The following is a 23,064-nucleotide window of genomic DNA, read 5'->3' as shown; positions in this document are numbered from 1 at the left end:
AAAAAAAAAGGGACAGCAAGTGCTGAAATTGGCTGTTTAAGGACATTACTGTCACTCTTCAAAAATTCTGGAGAAATGTCTATGGAGGCTGGCTGAGCTATAGCTGATGCTGTTAGGGAAATGTGGAGAGGGCAAGAAGAGCCCAAGGTACTGTCAAGCCCTGTGATTCTGTATTTGTTATTCTTAATTAAGCAGCTCCCTCCCTTGGTGCTGTCCACAGGGTTTCTGTCATCTGTAATGAGTATGATTCCGATTTTCTGTCATTCAACTCTTCCAAAACACCACAAATTTTTAAACTGCAATTTGAACTCTAAAATTGCAGGAAATATAAATAAAAGGAACAGCTCTGCACAAAGAACTCTATTTCATATTATCTGTACCCATGAAAATCCAGTTAATTTCCCTCACTTTTTTCAACCTGCCAGAGAGTAGGAAATAAAAAACCCTATGAAAACATCAAAGAAATAGAATTGCATTTGAGTGCTTTGGAATATGAATAAGGAAGGGTTGAAAACAATTTAAGAAATAAGAGGCTTCCAGTAACTGAGTCCTACTGAGTTTGGATATGCATAGTAACTATAGAGATAGATACTCTCTGAAACAGCTGAAAACAAGAATTAAAAGGATCCCATTTGATATATAAGGTGTTTTACTAGTTAGACCCCTTTTCTATAACTTCCTGTGTGGAGTTAGTACCTCGGACTTGACATCCCTCAAAGCTCCCTCAGCCAGCTAAGGGAAATCTAAACAGAATTATTTCTTCATAATATCAATATTTAAAATACACCACATAGTTGCAAATGAAGGAACCCCCCAAAATCATAAGCCTCATTTTTTCTCCTGTTTTTTTTTGAGTTTAGGTAACTTACATGTAGCTTTCCATGTACCTCTTGGAGTCTCCATCCTTTTGCTCCACACCTCTGGAGCAGCTCCTCTGGAGACAGCTCCCTCTCACAGCACTTGTTCATAGAGCCAGGCAGATTTTGGGAGTTCCCCAAAGGCTTGTCCCAGATCTAATCTTGCTCTCTTGCCATTACAAGACTGTGTAGGTTTTTCTTAATTAAGAAGGGCCTTGTTTCCCTTCCTCTGAGACACAACTGTTGCTTCATTAGGTCAAGAAACATCTCCTCTCCTGATGGACTAATTAACTGCTCCTTGTCCCAGTGAAGGCAGAGCTTCCTATCCCCTCCCCTTCAGAGGGTCACTGAGCTCCTCTCAGGGTGAAGTGTCCTTTTCAATGAACTTTTGTATTTTACATCCAGCTGTGCAGATAAACAACTTGACCCAGCATTGCAATGGAGTTTCAATGTTCACAGGTTATTGCCTGTTCCTAGCTGACATGGCAGCAATTAACCACCCCAGGGTGACCTTGGGGTGAGTGACCTCAGCGTTTTTCTCTTTTGTGAACTGTAACAATTGTTCTAATAATAATGATGTCGACAAAAATAGGATGTGATACAGTAATATGTGACAAGATCCAGGATGTCATACTGTATTTATGGGATATGGCCATTTAAATAGACAATATGATTGCTGCTTTTCAATTACATTTTCATTATGGTAAATGATTTGCTGTTTCCTTTACTGCTAATGTGCTTATTAACCTAAATTATATTATTCCTTCATTAAAGTATTCATTTTAAAAAAAGTCTAAAATTCTACTTTTTAAGATACGTGAGAAAAAAAAATTAAGTTATTTTCAAATATTGAAATGTTATTTACGTTTTAAAACACTTATAGCAGTAGACATAAATTGTAATGGATGTATGAAGCTTCTAGTATGGAAAAGAGGTTTGCCCTGATCATAGACCCTTAAAAGTAATTTAATAGTTTCTTTCAATTTCAATATTTCTTAAAGAATGACACTGTTGTCTAGTCAGATGTGCTTAATTAGGACTTTTCAGTGACAAGAGATGCTGTTCAACGCTTTAAGACTTATTAGTTTTATAACAAAATGCACAAGAGCTGTCATATAGTTTGCCAGATATTCTTAAAACTGGGTAGATGATTTTTTGGTTAGGATTATGGACAGCTGTAACTGTCCAGTGGGACTCAGTCTGGGAAGTAACCAGCTAAGAATTTTGTTGGTCTAAAGAAGTGTGGCCAAACCCACAGGCAGTGCTGGTGGTTCTTCACCCCATGAGTCCTTCTAGTGGGACACAACAACGTGTAATCCCTATTTCCCACACTGTCCTTCCGTGCCTGACATCGCTTTCCAACTGCTGCCACCATACTCGGGGACTGCTCTCAGTCCTTCCACTTGCTGTGTCCCTGTGCCCTTGCATATTTAATCATAATTAGAAGTCAAGTGACTTTTACAAGACATGAATGTTAATTACCTTTCAAATTGCTGGAGAGGATACTTTGTCTGGAGTTCCTCTGATTGTGGTAATTAATTAGTTGTGCGAGGTCAGCCTCCTGTCTTGCACAGTTCATTGAACAGCATCTTTTCAAATATTTATAAAGATGTTTTAGTACCTATCACTGAAAGCTACACTAATGTTTTAATTTAAGGAGAAAAAAGCACAACTTAATCCTGTCAGACACAACTGTGGTAGTGCATATATATATATATATATGTCTATATAATAGCAATCTCAAAGCAAGCACTATATTTTATTCATGCTCATTAAGAACAGGGGAGAAATATATCTGATTCTGCAATGTAGGAAACAAACTAGAAAAATTGAACTAAAGCTAAAACTGTAGAAAAAATTGCATTAAAATACTTTTCAGGGCAATGAACTACTAGGATTTCGGGAATTCCAAGATGATTAAAACAGCTGAATATATGCAGAAAATCATCACACATCTTCCGCAAAGGCTTAACATCTTCTGAAAAGTGACAAATAAGACACGAGGGTAGAACAAGGTCTGAACCTAATCACAGACATGCAGACAAATCCCAAAGAAGGGCACTCTCTATGACAGACCAATTTTCAAACTGCCTATTGAACTACAAAGCCCTACAGGGTAGACAGGTTTTGTTTGTACCACCATAGCTCACCACAGCCAGTGGAAAGGACACCAAAAGTCCATGGGATGTCCAGCCTGGGGGAGCAGAGGCTGCACACCAGCCTTGGGGAGCTCACACACAGCACGGCTTTTACTACACAGTGACTCTGGTTCTGCTCTACAAAGAGCCCTGGTACAGTCTGACTACATAAAAGAAGTTCAAATGACTGCCAAGGAGTTCTAATTGGAATATGGTGACTCCTGAAGTAAGGAGAGACATGCAGCATTGCATAATTACATGTCTTATGCTGATCCTACAAATCTGACCACTGGGCACCTTAAAACTACCTGGATGCTGTGCTCCTCTGGCTCTGAAAAGCAGCAGACAAGACCAGACTTCTAAAGCTGAACTTTTACAAATGTACACACAAGGGCAGGATAGGCACATGTGACATCTTTGTGTGAGGCAGGTGGAGAAGAGAGATGTCCAGAATTACAGACCTACCTGGAGAAGGGCAACCTTAACCTCACATGTAAACCAGACCACTCATCCCATCTTGTTTTATTCTTCCTGAAGGACATCTCTCCTGATGTATTATTACAAGACATGGAAGACCCCCTCCCAGTATGTGGGAATATTACTTGAACATTTCTTACTTTTCCTTTTAAAAAGAAAAATTTCCTTTTTTAGAAAGAAAATTGGTTATGGACCTCTATCACCTCAAAATAACAGCTTAACTATAGCTGCTATACTTATATTTCTGTAATCACTTCCTGGTTTACAAAGGAGTTAATCTCATATATTTCACCAAGTGAACAGAATTTCTGTTGGGCAGCTCTGGGGATACCTGGCCAAACGCTTGAATGCATGGAGGAAAGGCAGTGTGTGATGATGCCCACAGCACGCCATGAGGGCTGAGGCTGAAGGCAGGAAGCTCCACCTGATGCTCCCAGCTACAGTTTTCCTATCAGATGTCTCTGCTCTCACACCCAGCAACCTCGTGCTCTTCAGAGCTTCATTCCCGCTTTCCTAATAGGCCAGGACTATGCCAAAGCTCAGTCCTCAGTGGAATTATAACTCTGTCCTAACATTTTCTGCTGCTCTTTGGACAGAGCAATTCCAGCGTGGCTCCTGCCCCGATTTAGGTGTTGGTCTGTCACAGAGCTTGGTGAGCAGCTCACACACACACACACAGGGTACCATATTTAAACACTGTCAGGTGTAAACCCATTCCCGAGGCTCAAATGCAATCCCTTGCCAAGCCCTTGAGTTATTCAGGTGCCTGGAAGCTCACCTGTTGAGCAGGTCATCTTTCCAGCAAGCGTTTTCATGCATCTACACAGATTTATTCTGTTTATCGCTATCGAATCATCAAACATCAACTCCTGTGACAGAATGCTGCTTGTGCATTACCACATTACAAACACAGTGAGAAACTGTTGGACTACACAGCTTGTTTCCTGAAATCTTCTGAGGTGCCAACTCTTGTAACGTTCAAAATTGTTTATTTAAGAAATATTTTAAGAAAAAGTCAGTGACCAGCTTCTCTAATCCTTTTTTCTCTTCAGGGTGAACAGATACTTTAAAAGAGCTTTAGCAGCAATCCTAAATTAATATTTCTTTTGAGTTTCCATGGTAGTTTCAGACTTTCTACTCACCTATAAAAATAATTTTTTACTCAGTGTAACTACAGATGAGTTCTGACACTATACACACTGCGTATATGTACATATCTTGGTATTTTAAAGTTTTTTTTTTTTTTTTACCAAAAAATGGATCATTAGTAGGCTTAGTAGCAGTAGTGGAAGTCAGCAGTGTCATTATCTTCTTTCCAGGGCAAACTCATTGAAGATCCTTTGAGGCCAGCAGACAGTTCCCTGTATACAAGTGCAACTTTGAACATCACTCAGAGGTCATGAGAGGCACAACACGTACAAGTGATGTGCAGTTAGCACAGGGAAGCAAAAAAGATTCCTTAGGCTTTTTTCCTCCTTTTTGTCACCTTAAAATATGGGCACTAAATGAGAAACCCTTACTTCCATGAGATTTGTATTTCACACGTGGAGACACGATAAATTAGTGGCCTAGGATGCTAAATTATCCTTCCCTCCACCAGTCATCCTTCTGTCCATCTAAGACCAGAAAAATTCCAAATGCTTCAACACTTTTGCAGAGATGCCCAGGGCTGGACAGACAAGATTCATTGTTGGTCTGCTTGTTCCACATGAAAAATGTCTTTATCTTTAAGGCCGACAACCTTGAGGACGTTTTATCATCACTGACATTGCTTCCCTATATCATCTCCTCCAAAAAGGGGATGCATGAGAAGACACTTGGTTCTATTCTGACACGTTAGGCACTTCCACAAATTTTCTGAAACGTTTACAAAAAATTCAATTAATGTATGTGACTGCACTGACTCTGATAAAAATAAAACTATTGCTGCTATATTAGGACTTTCTCAGCAATCTCACTGCTAGGCAATAGACTGGGGTAGAAATTTTAAAGGCATTCCACGACAGAGCTTCCTTCTGCAAGCACCAAACACCATGACTGCCTTAGAAATGAAAAGGAAACAATTAGAAAATGCAGAGCAAAATAAATATGCTCAAAATAAATATTCTCAAATGTGCTTCCTGGTGTGTTTATCGACAGGACTGCATTCATGTTGGCAATCCCAGTCGTGGGGAATGACTAATCAGAGTACTGAGAGCATCACCCATCTCAGGTTGTCATTTAAAACCTTTGTTGTCACCATTTAGAGTTTATGCAAACTCTTGTACAGACCAAGAGGCCGATCACAAGGCAGAGACTCCACTGCACTAGTACCTAAATAAACTAGAATAACCTCTGTGGGGAAAAATAAATCCATTAGACAGAACTACAAAATTTTGAACAAATCCCTTTTTTTCCATGTTTTGCATAGAGATTCTCCATTTAGCAAAGAATTTTAGAACCTAGTTTGTGATGGATCACATCATGTCCCCCTTCAAACTTACATGCATTTTTGTTGCCTGTTGAATGAAAATGTGGGTATTCCTTAGCCTAAGAGCACAGAGTCAATGAACAGTGTATTTCAGGGTTAGACTGATCAGAAGTTCCATTTCCCTAAAAAAATTTTAACACCCGCTATTTGTGGAACCCACAAACAGCTTCACACTGCAAAGAAAAATCATTAGCACTGTGGAAGAAAAATTTTACCCTGATGAATTCTGTGGAATAGTACAGAACTGGCATTTCACATCAATGTTCACGGAATGCTTTCACAGGAAAGCAACCAGAAAAAGCCTTGCAACTAAACTGTGAAGAGACAGATGCTTTATCAGTGATGCAGCCAATTTTTTTTTTTTACTTCTAAGCTTGTGTCAACTTAAAACACACATGAATCTGTGCCATTAATAACAGCAAAAGAGCTTTGGGAATGTAAAAAGTTAAACATTTTTCTCGTCCCTTCTAAAATTTTATAGAATTTTAAGTAATTTTTTTATAGAATGTCCACAAATGTTTCACTAAACGTATGAGGATGCACGTGTAAGTAATTGATCAGGTCCTCAATCTTTCACCCTTCAGCTCCTTGTGTGTTCTGCCCACCTACAGAACCTGGGGATTCAGGTGCTGTTAAAGGATTGTGGAAACAGTTCCTGTGGAGAACCTTGCTACAGCAAGAAACAAACAAACAAACAAATCCCTTGTGAATTATTACACCTATGTGCAATTTAAAGTACAGCAGTGGTAAAGCTCAATATCTCCACTGAAATTCTGCCTACATACTTATGACCTCATTTTGATCTAATATCCAATATTTAATTGCTCCACTAACATCAACTGTGTATTTGTAAGGAAATAAATTCATTTTTTATAAAGTAATTTACTCTCAAGCAAGTGTAAAGTAAATAAAATGTCTCACTGAAGGGAAACTGAGACATCACGACAAGTAAAATTCCTCAGGCCTGTGTAAGAATTCATGATTTCAAAATCATGGGACTTCTATACCCACTAGTTAAAATTTAGATCTACCCGAGTTTTTAAGATAAGAGATTCTCTGCTAGAAAATGAATGGTAGAGTTTCTGAAATGTCCAACCACTTACGCCTCATAACAACTGTAATTTTGAAAAAAAAATAAAAAAAAATAAAATGAGGGCCTAATCCACCTCTGATGATGTCAGCAGAACAAAGGCAGAACCTGTGGAATCGTAGCTGTGTGGTATGAAACTATTTAATACAGTATTTTTATAGAAAAAATAATAGCTTTAAAATTCTATTGACATTAATATACAGCTATACACCTAAGTTACCCAAACACGTGCAGAGCTGCAAAAACATTCAAATAGAATTTGTATAAAAAGCAAAAATTTTCATTAAGAAAAGGGATTTAGCCATTTGTACAAAGTCATGTTCTTTTGCTTCAATTTGCTCTTTCTTTAGCTTTCATTTTATAAGTTAAATTTAGAAATTAGTCAACACACTGAATTAAGTATGTAGATTTTCATTTAAATAAATCAGTCAACAATTTTTTTATAAAGTATTTAACACTTCATTGTAGAAACATAGGCAAAATGACTATTATAACCAAAATGAAAAATACTGTTCAATTTAAAAAAATGTACTTAAACAAGAACCTGAAAAAGTTTATGATATGCATAACATTGTTCAAGCAAAATTGCACTAGTATTACATAAATCAAGAGTTTTATAAAGGCCCCAATATGGCAAAGTTTAGAAATAGGTAGTATGCATGCACAATAGTACAACAAAAATCTCTTATAAAACAGCAGTTATTTTTGTAATGCTTGTACAAAGGGAATAAAGAGCAACCACAAACATATTTAATCTGTTAGGTTAATATATTATGATAGCTAAAAGTCAGTCATGTCTAGCAGAGGAAGGAAGAGTCCTCCACAGTAATGTGTGAATACGTCTTTTGTGCCTTTAAAGTTATGTATAAAATATTTTGATTCAGTTCAAACCTGAAAGTAATTGTATTCTTTATTTCCATCAAAATTAAAAAAGGTGAGTCAGATTTTGCCTCTTAGCAACAACTGAAAACAGACCAGGTCAGAGAAGTGCTGGAAATTGATACTGATGCTTTTCACTTTTGATCCTTGGACTCTGATATTGAACACTACTGAAACTTGGGCTTCGCTAAGGTTTCACTAAAATGCAGCTTTGTTTGTTTTACCTCCACAATACCACAGTTTATCTTAATTTAAAGAAACTGCTGTTTTTTGAATCCTTTAATATCACTAAACAGGTGTGAGGGGTTTTTCTGTGATTGTCAAAACCGAATGCTGTGATCATCCGAGTGTGCTTTAGGTTTGGGGTCTGGCTTTTTCCCTACTGCTCGGTTTGTGTTGGGGAGTTATTAATCCGTAAGTACTGCGTGTGATTAAGTGAATAAACATGTAAAGCATGTGTAGGCAATGCCCTCTTGTGCTCTAGGGTGGCTACTGTCCTACAGGACTGTTGGAGTTTGTATGCTTTGTCCCACAGCAAGTAAGGTTTCAGCTTCCAAGATATATCGTTACTATGTTCTATAAGGTTTTAATAAATACAAAGCTTGTTTACATGGTATATATGTTTAGTATATCATGTACAGTCACTGAATTTCTGAAACATAATCATTGTGTTCATGCAGATCATTAGATGTTTCACTTCTATAGTCTTGTTTACTTCTTGGCAACCTAAAGCTAATTTAAAAGCAAGTTATGTTTGTTTGTGAAAAGTTATCTAGCTTCATCAGGATCTGAAGAGAAGTTCTAATGGGCACAAAGAAGAGAGTAGACCATTCAATCATTCTTTCACCATTTAAAATAAAACAAAATTACACACTGTACTACAGCTTCCAGACTACATAATGAAAAAGTGCAGATACCATCTTCATCGATTAAGTAGAACCAAAAAAGTTCATAGAAAATAGATTGCTCATTTTCACGCTACAAACGAATATATTGTTTGCCATTTTAACAAATTTAAAGGTGTGTTATTTCAGCAGCATTGTTGTAAATTGTACCGTAGTGCAGTTTCTTTTTCATAAAAATACCTTACAAATGGTCAGTCAAAAGTCATCAGCAAAAGAAAAACCCAGAAAACAATCAACCAAATAAAAAACAGAGGTAATGCTGATGCCAAAACAATTATAATACTGTTGGTACATAGAAAAGTAATCCTTATATTTTATACATTTATACAGAGTATAAAAGGTAACAGCAGATTATGCCACAGTCTCCCTTATCCCAATATCTATTTTCTTTGGAAGAAGTTCTCTTCTCTCATCAACACTTGCTAAGGAGTTTCGACAGTTTTGTCCATCCACGTATAACTTTGCATATACTGGATTGGCGTAATTTGTTGGCTGCAGAGAAATTAAGCAAACGTTAGATCAGTCAGATTGAATCAAAATTAGCATTTATGGAAATGGAAATGACTTTGTTAAAACAAGAACAAGTACACATAAAATATAACAGGACATATTTAATAGCTACCTGGACATCTGCAAACCTGATGATGAGTTAATTATTTAGTTGAAAATTAAATTCATGATGAGACATGCTATTAAAATAACCAATGACATGACATGCAGCATATTATGATATTAAAACCATAAAAACAACGACGAAAATTAAACAAAAAACCTTGATAAAATGTCTCTGAGGTTGACTTGTCCACCTTATTACATTGGAAGATTTCAGAATAGATATGAAGGAGTTTATAGAGAAGGTGCACTGTGAGACCATGTGACAAGTTTAACAGTAGAAAACTGCAGCCAACAGTTTCCATATATTACCTGTTCTAAGACATCAGCATCCCATCAATAGCTGACCATGTTTTCGAATTCTGTGGCCCAAATACACAACATGATTTGACCAAAAAATTCAATACTTTCGTAATGTAAATTAAAATTTAATAATAAACCAGCATAACTATTAATATATCATAGTAGTTAGAAATTGAGAAGTCTTTTCTCAACAATTTTGGTCGCTTGGACTGTAATGAAAAACATCTGTTGAAATGAGTGGCACTTCAGTACAGGACAAGTCCATTTTTAATGCTGCAAAGCACTTCATTGTGTGAGAAATCCCCCGAGTCTCCACTACCTCCTTCATACTTCGTGCCTTTATTGTCTCTAGAAGAACTTTGCTATCCAATTAGACTTAAGCTTTTACCTACAATAACAGGAAAGGGCACCTTTGTAGTCACAATCCCCCTCCTTCTTACAACTAATTTATCAGCACTGCTCTGCTTAATCAGATACTGAGTGGAACACCAGCAAGCTCTAAAAAAAGGAAAATTAATTTGTTTGGTGTAATAAGAAGTGGCTAAACTTTGAATTGCCCAAACCAAAAGAACTTGAAAGAATTGGGTAGGTTCTCCTGACTTGAAAATATTCTGAGTACACCACAGGAAACAAGGAATGAAGGATGACTATAATCTTAGTTCTTCCTTTCCTTGTTGATAACTCTGTTTCTGAGCCCAGGATTCAGATATTCCTCAGGCTGGATAGCTACAACAGCTACTCGGTGAGTTAAAAGCTGCCCATTCCATCTGTTACAGATGACAAAGTGATTGCCTCATGGTCCAGACTTTCCTGGAATGGAGGCAGAACAAGGTGAGCCACATTCATTTAATTAAAAAAAAAAAAAAAAAGAAAAAAAAGAAAAAAAAAAGCTACTCTCAGTTCTACCTGTCTGTTCCCATAGATCTCTGCATTTGTAAATTTAGAAAAGAGAAATTTAGTTCTATTTCAATTGTCAGGACTTTTTTATTTCATTGACAACCATTATTAAGGATGATAACCACAACAGAACAGAGACTCTTGGCATCTATGCAGTGCCTTACTGAGTTATTAAAATTATATGTAATAGTAGGCTCTGCCTCATGATACTTCTCTGAGTGGTACTGATCGCACAAGGCAGTACAGTGAGGTACAGAAAGAAGCTGGAGTGACCAGAATTTAAGAGAAAAAATTAAAGATGAGTGAATATTCTGGCTTTCATAATCCATGGTTCTGTGCTCCATCAGAAAAATCACATCCATTAAAAATTATTAAGCTTCCAAATACAACATATTACAATCATGCAAGAACGTGAATGGCACAAAAGATGGATATATACTGAGGCACATGAAAATGGAGGTCATATTGATGTCCCTTTTGTATTTTAAATTTTAATGTTTGCAAACCTCATGCTAAGTTGTAGTAAAAAAATCTGATGTTTTGGAAGGAACTGTTTTATGATACAAATCTATTGAAATCTGAACAATGAAAATACGCGTTGCAAATATAGAAGGAAATTGTTAATTTTTATGTGCAAATTCCTCTGTAATAAAAACACTTGTTTCCATTACTTGGGACCATCTTTAAGTTCCATAAACTTCACTAAATGCCTGTAATTACATACAAATAAGAAATATATCAGGATACATGGCTGTGAATGCCATGATAAATATGCCATTATATAATATGGAAAAGCATCACATTGCTTACTGGCTTTTTATTCCTTTGCAAAGACACATTTGCAGTTTTAGATCATGTTACAATGATGGCTATGGATGAAATTTTGTATGCAGAGGGGAACTCTTCCTTTCAAATAGAAAATGTATTATTTACTGTCATTCTTCTTTCCATTAAAAGAAGAAAAACAAAATTAAAAACAAACAGAAAAGGCCTCTACTCAAAAATGACAGACAAACTTTCTTTAGAAAGGGGCTGTGGTGGAATGAAATGGACTTGGATCATCATTTCTCACCCCTGTTGATAGTGGTCCTTTCAAGTCAGAGTTTAGGTAGATTGATGGAGCTGTGTGGGGAAGCTTGAATGCAGTGGACCCTCCCCCTATGTATCTGGCCTGTATAAATAGAAAATTTTAGTTTCTGTGCTAATAGAGCATTTTCCACGTGTACTTATCAACACTGCTAAGTAAACAGTGCACCAACTAAAACCACTATTTTAGAGTGATCTACATTTATAAAAACCTCCTTCCAGGTATTCCTCAGCACGAAAAATCCTTACCTTCAACACGAGAATAAAATTCAGCATTTTATGACCATTTTCCACTAAGGATTAGGGCCAGACTTCACAATAGGGATTGGCTCAGCCACTCTGCCTCCAGTGAGTAACTCCATTTTCAGCTTACCTCCTGCACTGAGCACACTGCCTGTGTGATTCAGCGATGACATTCCTAGAGCTATCAGTAATCCCGTTATTGCTTTGTCAGAAACGCCACAGAGCGATGGCTGCCCTTTGGTGTGTGTCTGATTACGGAGCTCTAGGAAAGATAGCGCGGCATTACCCCGCTCATCCCGTGTCACATCACTCAGGGAGTTCAATCACTGGAGTGGTGCTGCAGGAGTGACAGCATCTCTTACAAGGAAATGATAATACTTACTAGCTTTGTGTAAACATTTAATCTATCTGCCCCGCCAGGAAGCCCAGTTCCTTATGCCTTGGGAAGCTTTCACACGTGAAATAAGTGAGTCTCATATGTATGCATGCACTCTTTCGTGCTTTGATTCAAACAGAGGGTGGACAATAATATATTTCCAATTTTCAGTATTTGCCACTAGGCTAAAAGGACAGGTTGTGGTTTGGCAGTTTATAGACACATCTGCCATGACAAAAAAAACCCCAATCTTTTTGTAGTTAATTTCCAACTCTGTTTTGATAAAATGCAGGCACTGGGAAAAATGAACATCAGCAAGCATCAGACTACAAAACAGCTGTTAATATATACAGGACATTTATTCTAATGAAATCTAACTTGATTTTATATTCATTAATTAAATCTAAATGTCATTGTTCTACATTTCTATTTGTTACATTTAAAGACAAAACCTTTGCAAGACATAAAATAAGTAGTGGCTTTGCCACTAGAAAGAGAAAAGAAATTACCTTTTCTGCATTTAGAGTAAAATCTGAGGCTAAAAGACCACCTTCACTGTGGTCATGGCCCACCTCATACATGTTATATGATGGATTGCCGATTTCTACATTGATTCCTCCATTTATCATGGGTTGTCTTCTGATAGTTTTTGTTCTGTAATGCACAAACATACAAAAAAAAGAAGCTAGCAAACTTTCAAGCAAACTATTTGATATTTTGTTTCTCTTTAAGACCAACAGGATGAAAAAGCATTTCCTGCAGAGACAATCATAAAATCCTTCCATTTTCCAAGCAAAGTAGCAATCTGAGTCTATGTATAGATCTCACAGAAGCTGGAAGCAGAATTTTATTGGTTTTCTCAGTTTGGCTGTAGAGGTAAGAATCCATACAAAGTGCTAACTCACTGTCTACAACCCCAACTTCCTCCAATCATTCCCAGATTTCCCTCACTTGCAAGGAAAGCCTGGCAAACTCATTGCAGATTCCCTGCAGGAATGAAGATGGAGCGAACATGAGTCATGTCCCCTTGCTCATTCGTTTCACTTCTACTTCAAACCAGTTGCCCAAAGTCAGTTGTAAACTGAGGACAAGCAAATGGTTTCATCATGATGCATTAACAATGTATGAATTTGTCATCGTTCCAGTTTGTATTCCCTGCCAGTGGTTATTGGAACACTCAAGTTCAACTTGAATTTTCTTTCAAGCTTTAATAAAAGATAGAGTCTTATTTTCATGCCTAACCTTGAATTAGGTATCAGTAAAGATAAGTGATTGAGTTGAATTGTTTCTGTTGCTGAATTCATTTCTTTTAGCTAAGGAGGTGATTTCAGCCCGAGCAATTGAAATAACCTCAAGAGGGTAATTTTTTCCCAATGCAATAAGTTCTGTAGAATTACAGGGGAATAATAGGGAGGTCACAGTCAGTATGATAACAGTCGAGTCCTCTTGTTGGCTGAGTAAGATGCAGTCAGTGCCTGAAATCCAATATACTAAATGATCGGTATTTTTCAGAAATGTCATTGAAAAAATTTTTCCTAAAATAGGCACTTAACAGTAGCATGCAAGTGTTGAACAACTACACCTAGTTTAATACTTGACAGTCTTCTCTGAAGAGATAAAATAACTCTAAAATACATTTTCAAATATCATTTTAAGAAGAAAGTCCTTTATTGAGGCTAGTTCTATTTCTCTACTGAAAATCTATTATTTAACAAGTGATTCTCAGTAACCTAAATAATTCACAGAGCAGCAACTGGTCTCAGGATTTGGCTACCACTAAATTTGGCGTTTCAGGTACAGTGGCTCATTATGACATCCATGGAGCCTGGCAGGGTCAGCATTACTAACAGTACGGTCAGGAAATGTATTTATCTTGTTGGCTTTACAAAAAGGTTTTAAAAATTGATGCTTACTAGTTTACACCAGAGTTTTCAGGGGAGATGCTGTGTGTGGTGCCAGACCTTAGTAACTTAAAAGATTCTTTTAGCCTGAAGCACTGAAATAGTCTTGTAAATGGCCACGTTTGCAGAAACAGCAGATTCATCACTTATTTCTAAAGGATTTAACAAAGAGACATTATCTTGGTTTCAGATGTTGGGTAACAAGCCCCAGGAGAAAGGAAGACAGCTGCTCAAGGCCAGCAAGCAGGACAGCTACAGGCCTGAAGTAAATGGTTTGCTGTCTGATTCCCTCTCCGGGCCTTCCCTAGTGGGCCATGTCCTTATTACCAGGGATCTTCCCTTGTTAAATCTGCATCACCATCAACATTATGTTTTTGTCTCTGAACATGTGGAGGGGAGCAGCTCTCTCAGGTGTCTCATACAGCAGAAACACTCTTGCCTCCCCTGGCCACCAAACACGGTCTTGGAAGAAATGCCCAAAGTCAAAAAGTCAAATACAAGTCCTTGAGTTCATTATCAGCTCTAAGGCAGCTAAATTCAAGAGAACAAAATATTCCATGCTCAGTGCTGGAATGTGGCTTCCTGTGGAAGATACCAAAAGAACACAGTAATGAGGAAAACATTTGGGACTCTACACTAAATATTTTTAGTATTGTTCACATCTTGCATATAACTCGAAGATGTAAACAATACTCAAAATTTGAGTGTGAGTATGTGGTTTCAATGAAATACATGAATTCTGTTAAGTTCTCCAAGCGCCTGGATAAAGTTATTAACACTTATACGGCCTTGTCAGGATTGAGAAAAGTGGGTAAGAACTACAGTTTTTTTATCTACTGCATGTGGAACATAAGTATCAGTAACAGAACGTGGTTGCTCCAGCAAGAACCAAAATGTAACTGATTTGCTGCCTGCAGAAACAAGACTTGGGTCATTTGTTGTGTATTTTGTTTCTCATATAAAGTGATTTTTTGTATATCAGAAAGATGAAAATACTTAAAATATTTTTTTTTAACTTCATAAATAAATATAAAATTACTTACCTTCGTTTTCTTTTGCAAAGAAATAGTCCGATGACAAGAGTAGTGATCAAAGTCACCAGTAAAACAAGAGGAACAATGATTGCTATGCTTCCTAAAACAGGAGAAGGGAATACCAGTGAATAATCATGGCTTCACAGCTATAAAACAGTTAAATTAATTAAAAGAGAATAATTTCCCACACCAACAATACAGTTTCATGTGATGAACTTCACCCATCAATTTGACATTTTAATGCTGATCTATAAAAAACCCAACTTCATTACAGATAGTGTAATATCTGTATTATACAGACAAGTACTTTTATAAACAAATCAGGAGTTTCCTCTTTCTGGATACCAACACACTTTAGACTAATTCCCTGCCCTCATTTGCAGCAATAGTCCCTGAAAATGTGTGGAATTTCTGGACAATTTGGACTGGAGTGGCATGGCCACTGACACCCACCATGATCTTCAGCAGTTTAGGTCATGCAATTATTAGTTTAAAATATTCAGTAGGCTTGGCTCTGGTTGAAGAATTAATTAGTATTTATGGGTATCTATTATCTTTATTTGTGGGAAAATAAAAGGCAGTGAGCAATGTTAATTTCTAGATGGTTGGTGCATTCCTACATTTTGCTGCATTTTACTGCATTGTACTTGAGAGCCAACAATTTTGTTATGTTGATATAGGCAATCAAAAAAACTACAATAATGCTTAATGCAGCAGAAAAACAGCACACAGATCAGACAGTGATGTTAAAGGAGAGGAGGGAACAGGCAAAAAGAAAATGGGCTTCACATTATTTTGGCAGATAATTTCACTGAAATGAGACGATCTGCAAAAATAAGGTCAGCAACTGTACCCTTATTTCTCAGCCTTACTTTAAGTACCTGCTCGTAAAGAAATACATACAACAAATAATTTTATGTTACAAATAAAGGACTTATAAAAACAGGACTCCAGCAGAAAGCCAGTGTGGAGTGGCATGTATTTTCTTTAATATCACAATCCTTAACTGGTGGAAAACAAAAATATTGCTCGTTGTTTCATTGGCTACATTTATTGATTTATTAAAAAGAAAAAGCTTCTGGCAGTGTCTGCTCTACACTAACAGTCTAAATAAAGAATTGAAAAATGCTTTGAATTCTGCCTGAAGGCTTATTGAAAGCCAAGTCAGGTTGTCAGAGACACGAAATGAAGTACTGAATAACTTGAAGCATCCTGAGTTCACTTCAGCTTGTGAAGATTCAGCATGTAAAGGACATAACAACAAGGCTCTTTTAAGAAAACATTTGATAAATAACTGGATTAAGTTCTCCTTAGGAGACCAAAAAAAAAAAAAAAGTTTAATTTTGTCTTGGCATGTAAACTTTCAGGAAAAATCCCTGAAAAACATCCCTCCAGGCATGAGTTGCCATTAAGTAGCCATGCTGCAGCCTGGGGTCTAGGAGAAGCCCAAGACAAACACCCATTTCCCAAACAGTGGCTGTGATTCCATCAAAATGAAGCAGCAACCCAGGTTTTGCCTGCTTTTTTGCCTATTTCCAGCTTTGTGAGTGTTCTTTCACTTGTGTGGATTGCTGGGAAGGTTTCATCTAAGCACCAAGCTGACCTGAATAGCGGGCAGCTCATTTTGCTGCTTCACTTGGGCTAAATGTGACCAAGGCAGATACAGCAGGGCACCAGCAGCACACTCAACACTCTGCAGGGACCCTTGTCCAGTTTAAGCTGCCAATAGTGCAGCAATGCCATCCTTTTATGCTTACAGACATGTTTAAAAAAATATGGCAGGAGCTATTCTTACTTCCAGGACAATTTTCACAGTAGGTAAATTTCTGCAGACAGCCAATACAAAAGTTATGCACTACTTACAGCTCTATTTTTGATGCTTTCAGTAGGATTTAAATGGTCAGAGGTCTCACACTAGCTCCCTGCACAGGGCTGATATGGCCAAATGCTTGTCACTTGACACGCTTTCCTTAAGGAAAGTGCAGCTAGCCCTTGGAGCAGGGAGCGTATGGCCTAAGAACTGCATCCAAACTGCCTCGTGCAGCACCAAATGGCAATCAAAAAGTTGAAAAATATCTACATTTGGGGATTTTTTTAAAGAAAAATATACAGGTAATGAGCATTTTTCACAACACAGACTCACATTTTAAAATATCACAAGGCTTAGATTTCTAAACTGAGCCAAATTTGACAAGTGATAGCAGTTATTGGAAGTACTTACTGGTACTGATGTTGTCAGACTTGCTGCTTTTGGGAGCTGGCCTCTCACACTGTGTGCCTGACCAGTTGGCTGAACATCTGAAAGGATCCAATTAAGATGGGAAAGTTAATAAATGTCAGCTATTAACCCAGTAAGCCATGAAAGAGACCACCAGCATCTTCTCAAGAGCTACACGAATGACAACAGTGCTTCTACAAAACCAACAAGAAGCCTCATGGAAGGAGTCAGCAGGACTCTGCCATGGCACTGACAACATTCAGACAGGGTTTTAGTTTAAAACTACACTTCTGAATATTTGATTCCCGTTATTATCACTGCAACCTTCAGTCCAGAGGCCTTTTCTAATTTCTTGAATAATAAAACAAGTTTAATCAAAGGTATATTAACATTTTATCTTTTTAAATTTTGAACTGTATAACCAGATATGCATTTGCAGAAATATATTCACATGTGTGTGTGTGTGTGCAAGCAGGCATGAGAGTTAAACTATAAAGAGTTGTCCTAAAGGGTCAGGATCATCTCCTGGCCTCAGAAAGCCCTGAATACTGTTTATATTCAGAATATATGTTCCAGTTGCCAGGTGCCTGGATTATGCACAGCTATTCTGCTATAATTTCCTTGTGTGAATATCAATATGCAAATATTTCTTCAATTGGGATTCAGAACACTCTTCATGCACACAAGCAAACACAAGGAGTCCATGGCAGCAGACTCAGCAAAATCCATCAAAAACAGAAACAAATACCTGAATGAAATTCAATTGCTTATTCAACCTGCTGTAAATATGATTAAGTTTACTACAGACCCCCAAACTCTCCTTGTGGAAACGGCAGGAAGTAGTCACTTTTCATCTGTCTCTGTTGTCTATTGTGCAATGAATCATGTTTTTTCTAAGTATTTTTGAATTATTTATGAATTTCAACATGAGTTATCTTTAGGAAGGTGCAACAAAGCGTTACCCTCACACAGTTCCAAGAACTATTGCTATCTGATGCCTTCCTCAGGATTTAATAAATTGCAAAGTTTAGAGGTAGACATGCTTAACAACTGATATCGTTCTATAATAAAAAGTTTTGGAAAGATACCAAATATTCTAGACAAAAGCAGTGTCATTCCTAGAGAAGGGCCCTAGGCAGCTTTGCTGGTGATGCTTTGGACTCTCTTTTGTCTTTGCAGATCACTGCAGAAGACTGGCTCATTTCTCTCTTTGCTCCTAAGCCTATTCCAGTACAACCCAGCATTCAGATAAATTTTTTTACTGGGTTTCATATTAAGCTTGAACTTTTTTCTAAAATTAATTTCATTTTTAGCATGAAACACAATGAAGGTGCTTAAACTTTACAGAGGGAAAGCACGGATAGTTTTAAAAGCATTATTGATTTATATTTATATATTGATTATTATTGCTAGTTGACTCATAAATTGTCACACACTAGCTAAATTACATTATAATTTAGAAGTTCTTCATGTTTATTGAAGTAAGTTTGTCTACTTAAATAAATATGGTAAATACACACTTAGGTATCCTCACTGCAAAGAAGCCCCAGTTAGTAATTACACACATGCTCCACAATGATATATTTTATAATGGAACCCGACTGACTTTTCCACCTGCTTACCACCACTACAGCACACTGTAAGTCACGGGGAACACTTCAATCTTTCAGAAGACTTTAATCTTTCAGAAGATGCATCTGTTCCTTTTCTTTCTAGATCTCTTTTTAGTAATTATATAAGATAGAAATGCTTGCACCAACAGCTTACCTTACTAAGATACTATTCAAGGAACTTGCTTTTTAAAATATCAATTTTCAGCATGCAGCTGCCAAATAAGTGTCTCCAGTCTTGTAGAGAAACACTATATATCTTTATACTTTGAATATTCTACTCAGCTCCAAGCTGGTGGCATGTGACAAACATGAAACAAAGTCTTTATATTTCTGACTGATATTTTGCATCATTTCTGCTCTGGATTCAGCTCTTGTGATTAAAACTTGTGATGACAGGAAATTTGCATTTAATACTACACTACTGAAGGGGAAAAATTTATTTTAGAGTTAGACATATCTAACTTTGCCACTAAATTATATTAAATTTATATTAAATATTTCAAATGCTTCCACTGTATGTAAGAATCATTATGATAAATCTGTCCTAAAAACAGTTTAAAGAACATAAGACAGTGAGACTAACAAAAGAATCACCCTGAAGCATTCAAGTACAAGTTCATGAGAAAATTGCAAGATGTACAATTACATTCTTCAAAACCTTATAGCAGATATGATACCACAACAGCTGGTGAAGAAAAAAAAACCCTACAGCTAGGTATGCAGTAATCAGAGGAAAAAATAAGGCAAAAATATCAAAAGTTCTTTACCTATCTTGGCATGCTAATTGCAAAAATCAGCAATATTGAAACATCTGAGGCATCTGATAGAAGTCTCATAAAAACATTGTTGCCACTACATTTAAATTTTTTTCCAAATGCTTGCTTTCTCCAACAACCTTCAAAGAGACTGGAGCTGCAAGGATGGCAGTCATTTCCTTCTACACTTTGAGGTGAAATGAGTGCCCTTTGATGGTCCAGCAAGCTACTAAAGGCTTGTCTTGGGAGAGAGAGCAGAAAAAGAAATAAAGCCCGGGGAAAGGGATATTTTCTGCAAGGGAATTCGACACAGAAAATCAGCCATGAGCAGAAACGTGAATAATGATGGGATTGGGACATGGACAACTGTTCATGCGGGAACATGGGAAATGAGAAGATCTTAATCAGTTTTAATTGTCTTCACACAGAAATTGTTCCTATTAAGAGCATTTTCTGGTATCAGGACATTTAAATTCAGACTGCTCAGGTCCTAGCATGGGAACTGACTCCTGGTTCAGTTTGATGCACATCAGTTTGTCCATTTCCAAACTTTGCTACCAGGAGCTGTTCTGTACCATTTTCAGGGGCTGTACGGTCAGACAGGACATTTGCAGTAAACCAAAAGGTATTAATGGAGCAGAACCCCATAAAGCCACTTTGTTTCATCCAAGAGGTTCACATCATCACAAACTCAGGAGAAAGAACAGTGAAAATGCCTAATTTGAGTCACACACAGACAAATACAGATGGAAACAGATGGGGAAGTTGACAGTGAAGAACAGGCTGGAGTCAGCTGTGTGGTGCAAGGTGCTACAGAGAACATCTAAGGGTGCAAATCTCCAGTTCCCAGCAGAACCAGAAAAAGATCAAAGAGCAGCGGCATCACAGGGGATGCCAATATGAAACCTAAAAGTGAATGTAATAAATAATGTTTGTGCACCTTCTGCTGCCAAGGTCATTAATAAAACTGCTACCACTCTCTGTAAAAATTTAGTTCTACGTTTATAAAGAGATGAGTGCTTGGGAAGTGCTTTCTGAGGTACAGAATGCCTGTGCCACTGGAATGATCTATTTTGAGGAAATAGCATTGAATTGCAAAGAGAGACATTTAAAAAAACTTTCAGCTGAGATTATGAAGGTGTTGCCCTTGGAGTGAGTAATGTTTAGAATGAAGATATTTACATTTCTGAGATTGATCATGCTGTTGTTACAGAGTCTATTCACGACAGAAAATGCCTCTCCCCTCTTTCTGTATAATCCTTACAGGTCAGTATGCTCGAACATTCTAAACTCAGTTATACAGGCACTTGACCATTTGACTATGAAATGTCTGAAGAAATAGAAAGAACAGTTTAAAAAAAAGCTAATTTTGTGGCAGTGTGCAAATCTTTTTAAAATTTTGTTTCTCTTTTTTTTTCCCCTCTCTTTTTGCCACAGGCATTGTCATAAAACTGTAATACAGCAGGCATAATATGCAGCTAAAAAGAGCTTTTGTAGACAACTGCTTTCCAACTCAATGTACCAGTGCAGATCCAAAAATGACAGCATTGAAAGATTAGCAGCATTGAAAGATTAGCCTAGAAGTGTAACAGAAAATGTTTCTTAGCCATAAATGATATTTCTTCATTATACAAAATAATTTTCTAACTCTGGTTTTCCTTTCAGCCATGACATAGCAATATATACTAAAAGATATTAATGAAGTGATCCAACCTCACTATTTTAAGAACACATTAAAATTTCACTGGAACTTGTCTTATCATTAATATTAAAACTGTTTGCAAGACAAGAGAATATCTGGATTACAGTTATTTACTATCTACATTAAATTGCATTGAAAGAGAGAAATCAAAATCCTCTTTTTGCCCTTAACCCTGTAGCATGCCAGAGGATGACAAAAGCCCTGCACTAAACCGAATCATTAAACTATTCCTTATAATAAATTTAGGAATACTTCTACAGATATGCTTCTTTCATACAGGGAACTGATATAATAGAGTTAAACCCACTGATAAACCCTCTAAAGTAAAGAACTTTCATAACAAAGAAAGACCAAAAATCCCACCCCAGGACTGATCAATAATTGCACATTCTGTATCTTCCCCTCTATTGTAGGGTTTCATTATTTTCAAGTAACAACTTTTCCATAATCATTCTATACATGAACAGACCACATTTTAGTAGTTTTGTCTAATGAGCATCCTTCAACATCATAAATGAAAATAACGTAGAAGCAAAGGGATAGAAAATTTATGCTTGTTACCTGAAAATGAAATACAAATTACCTTGCAATCCAATACATTCGGAACAGGGTAATTACATCATCCAAAAGCAGGCAAAACAATAAAAAATTACTTTTGAGGAACACAAAAAACCCCCCTTAAATTAAGTCACAACATATATGAAAAAAATAAAACGTGACTTTACAAATGAATTTTAATTTGGGCATGACATTACTATACACAAATCATTATTCACACTTGCTGCATGATGCTCACTGTAAAGGAACAACTTCCAAGTGCAGCTCAGCCTCATTCATCCCAAGGGTAAGAAAAAGAAGAAACTGAGGGTCGTTAAACACTGTGCTAATAGCAATATGTGTACAGTACAGAGGCTGTACAAGTATTAAAAATAATATACAGAAAATATCTAAAAAGCATGTCCAGGTGACTACTACTGTAGCTGCAATTACACTGAGCAATAAAAAGGAAAAGAGATTGAAATGGTAAAACTAAAAAGGAATGAGAAAGGACTGGCTAAGCAGATAGATAAAAACTCCATGTTTTTCCCAAGAGTGATGTACAGCAGCAAATACAATGCAAGTTTCATCTGAAAAATTTTAAACTCATGTACAAAGGATATCTGCATTACAGCCTAGTTAGTAAATGCTCCATGAAAAAGATACATATTCCTCTTTTCCCAAGATCTTAAAATTTCCTCCTCTGACAACCACTCTTCAAACACCTGTTTGCATTTAGTTCTTGAACTAATACTAGTTTGTGGTACAAAGTGGATAAAAGATCTTTTATCATACAAAGGTATAACCTGCGGATTATGTTCAATTTCAAGATATTTATAACAAAGATATTTTTAGTTGAAAAAGAAAGCTCTCAAAGGACTACCAGAATCCTGTGAAATTCCTGTTGTAATTGCAATTGGGGAGCTCATTAAATATACCCCAGGAAATCATATGGAAAGCATTTATTGCAA

The 23,064-nt window shown here is 36.8% G+C and overlaps 1 protein-coding gene across 1 annotated transcript in view; it reads right to left on the bottom strand.

Annotated features, from left to right (window-relative positions):
• Window positions 1–7,155: 7,155 nt before the first annotated feature.
• The window catches only part of LRP1B (LDL receptor related protein 1B), a 483,986-nt gene continuing 468,077 nt past the window's right edge, over window positions 7,156–23,064 (bottom strand). The window contains exons 88-92 of the mRNA XM_017740107.1: window positions 17,490–17,566; window positions 15,278–15,368; window positions 12,843–12,987; window positions 11,701–11,799; window positions 7,156–9,308 (exon numbers count right to left, since the gene is read on the bottom strand). Coding sequence (XP_017595596.1) covers window positions 9,168–9,308; window positions 11,701–11,799; window positions 12,843–12,987; window positions 15,278–15,368; window positions 17,490–17,566 — 553 coding nt within the window. The 3' untranslated portion in view covers window positions 7,156–9,167. The remainder of the gene's footprint in view (window positions 9,309–11,700; window positions 11,800–12,842; window positions 12,988–15,277; window positions 15,369–17,489; window positions 17,567–23,064) is intronic.

This window comes from Corvus brachyrhynchos, unplaced genomic scaffold (assembly GCF_000691975.1).
Source record: "Corvus brachyrhynchos isolate BGI_N302 unplaced genomic scaffold, ASM69197v1 scaffold126, whole genome shotgun sequence".
NCBI lineage: Eukaryota > Metazoa > Chordata > Aves > Passeriformes > Corvidae > Corvus > Corvus brachyrhynchos.
Note: the sequence above shows the minus strand (reverse complement) of the source record. Positions and strands in the feature narration are given on the sequence as shown.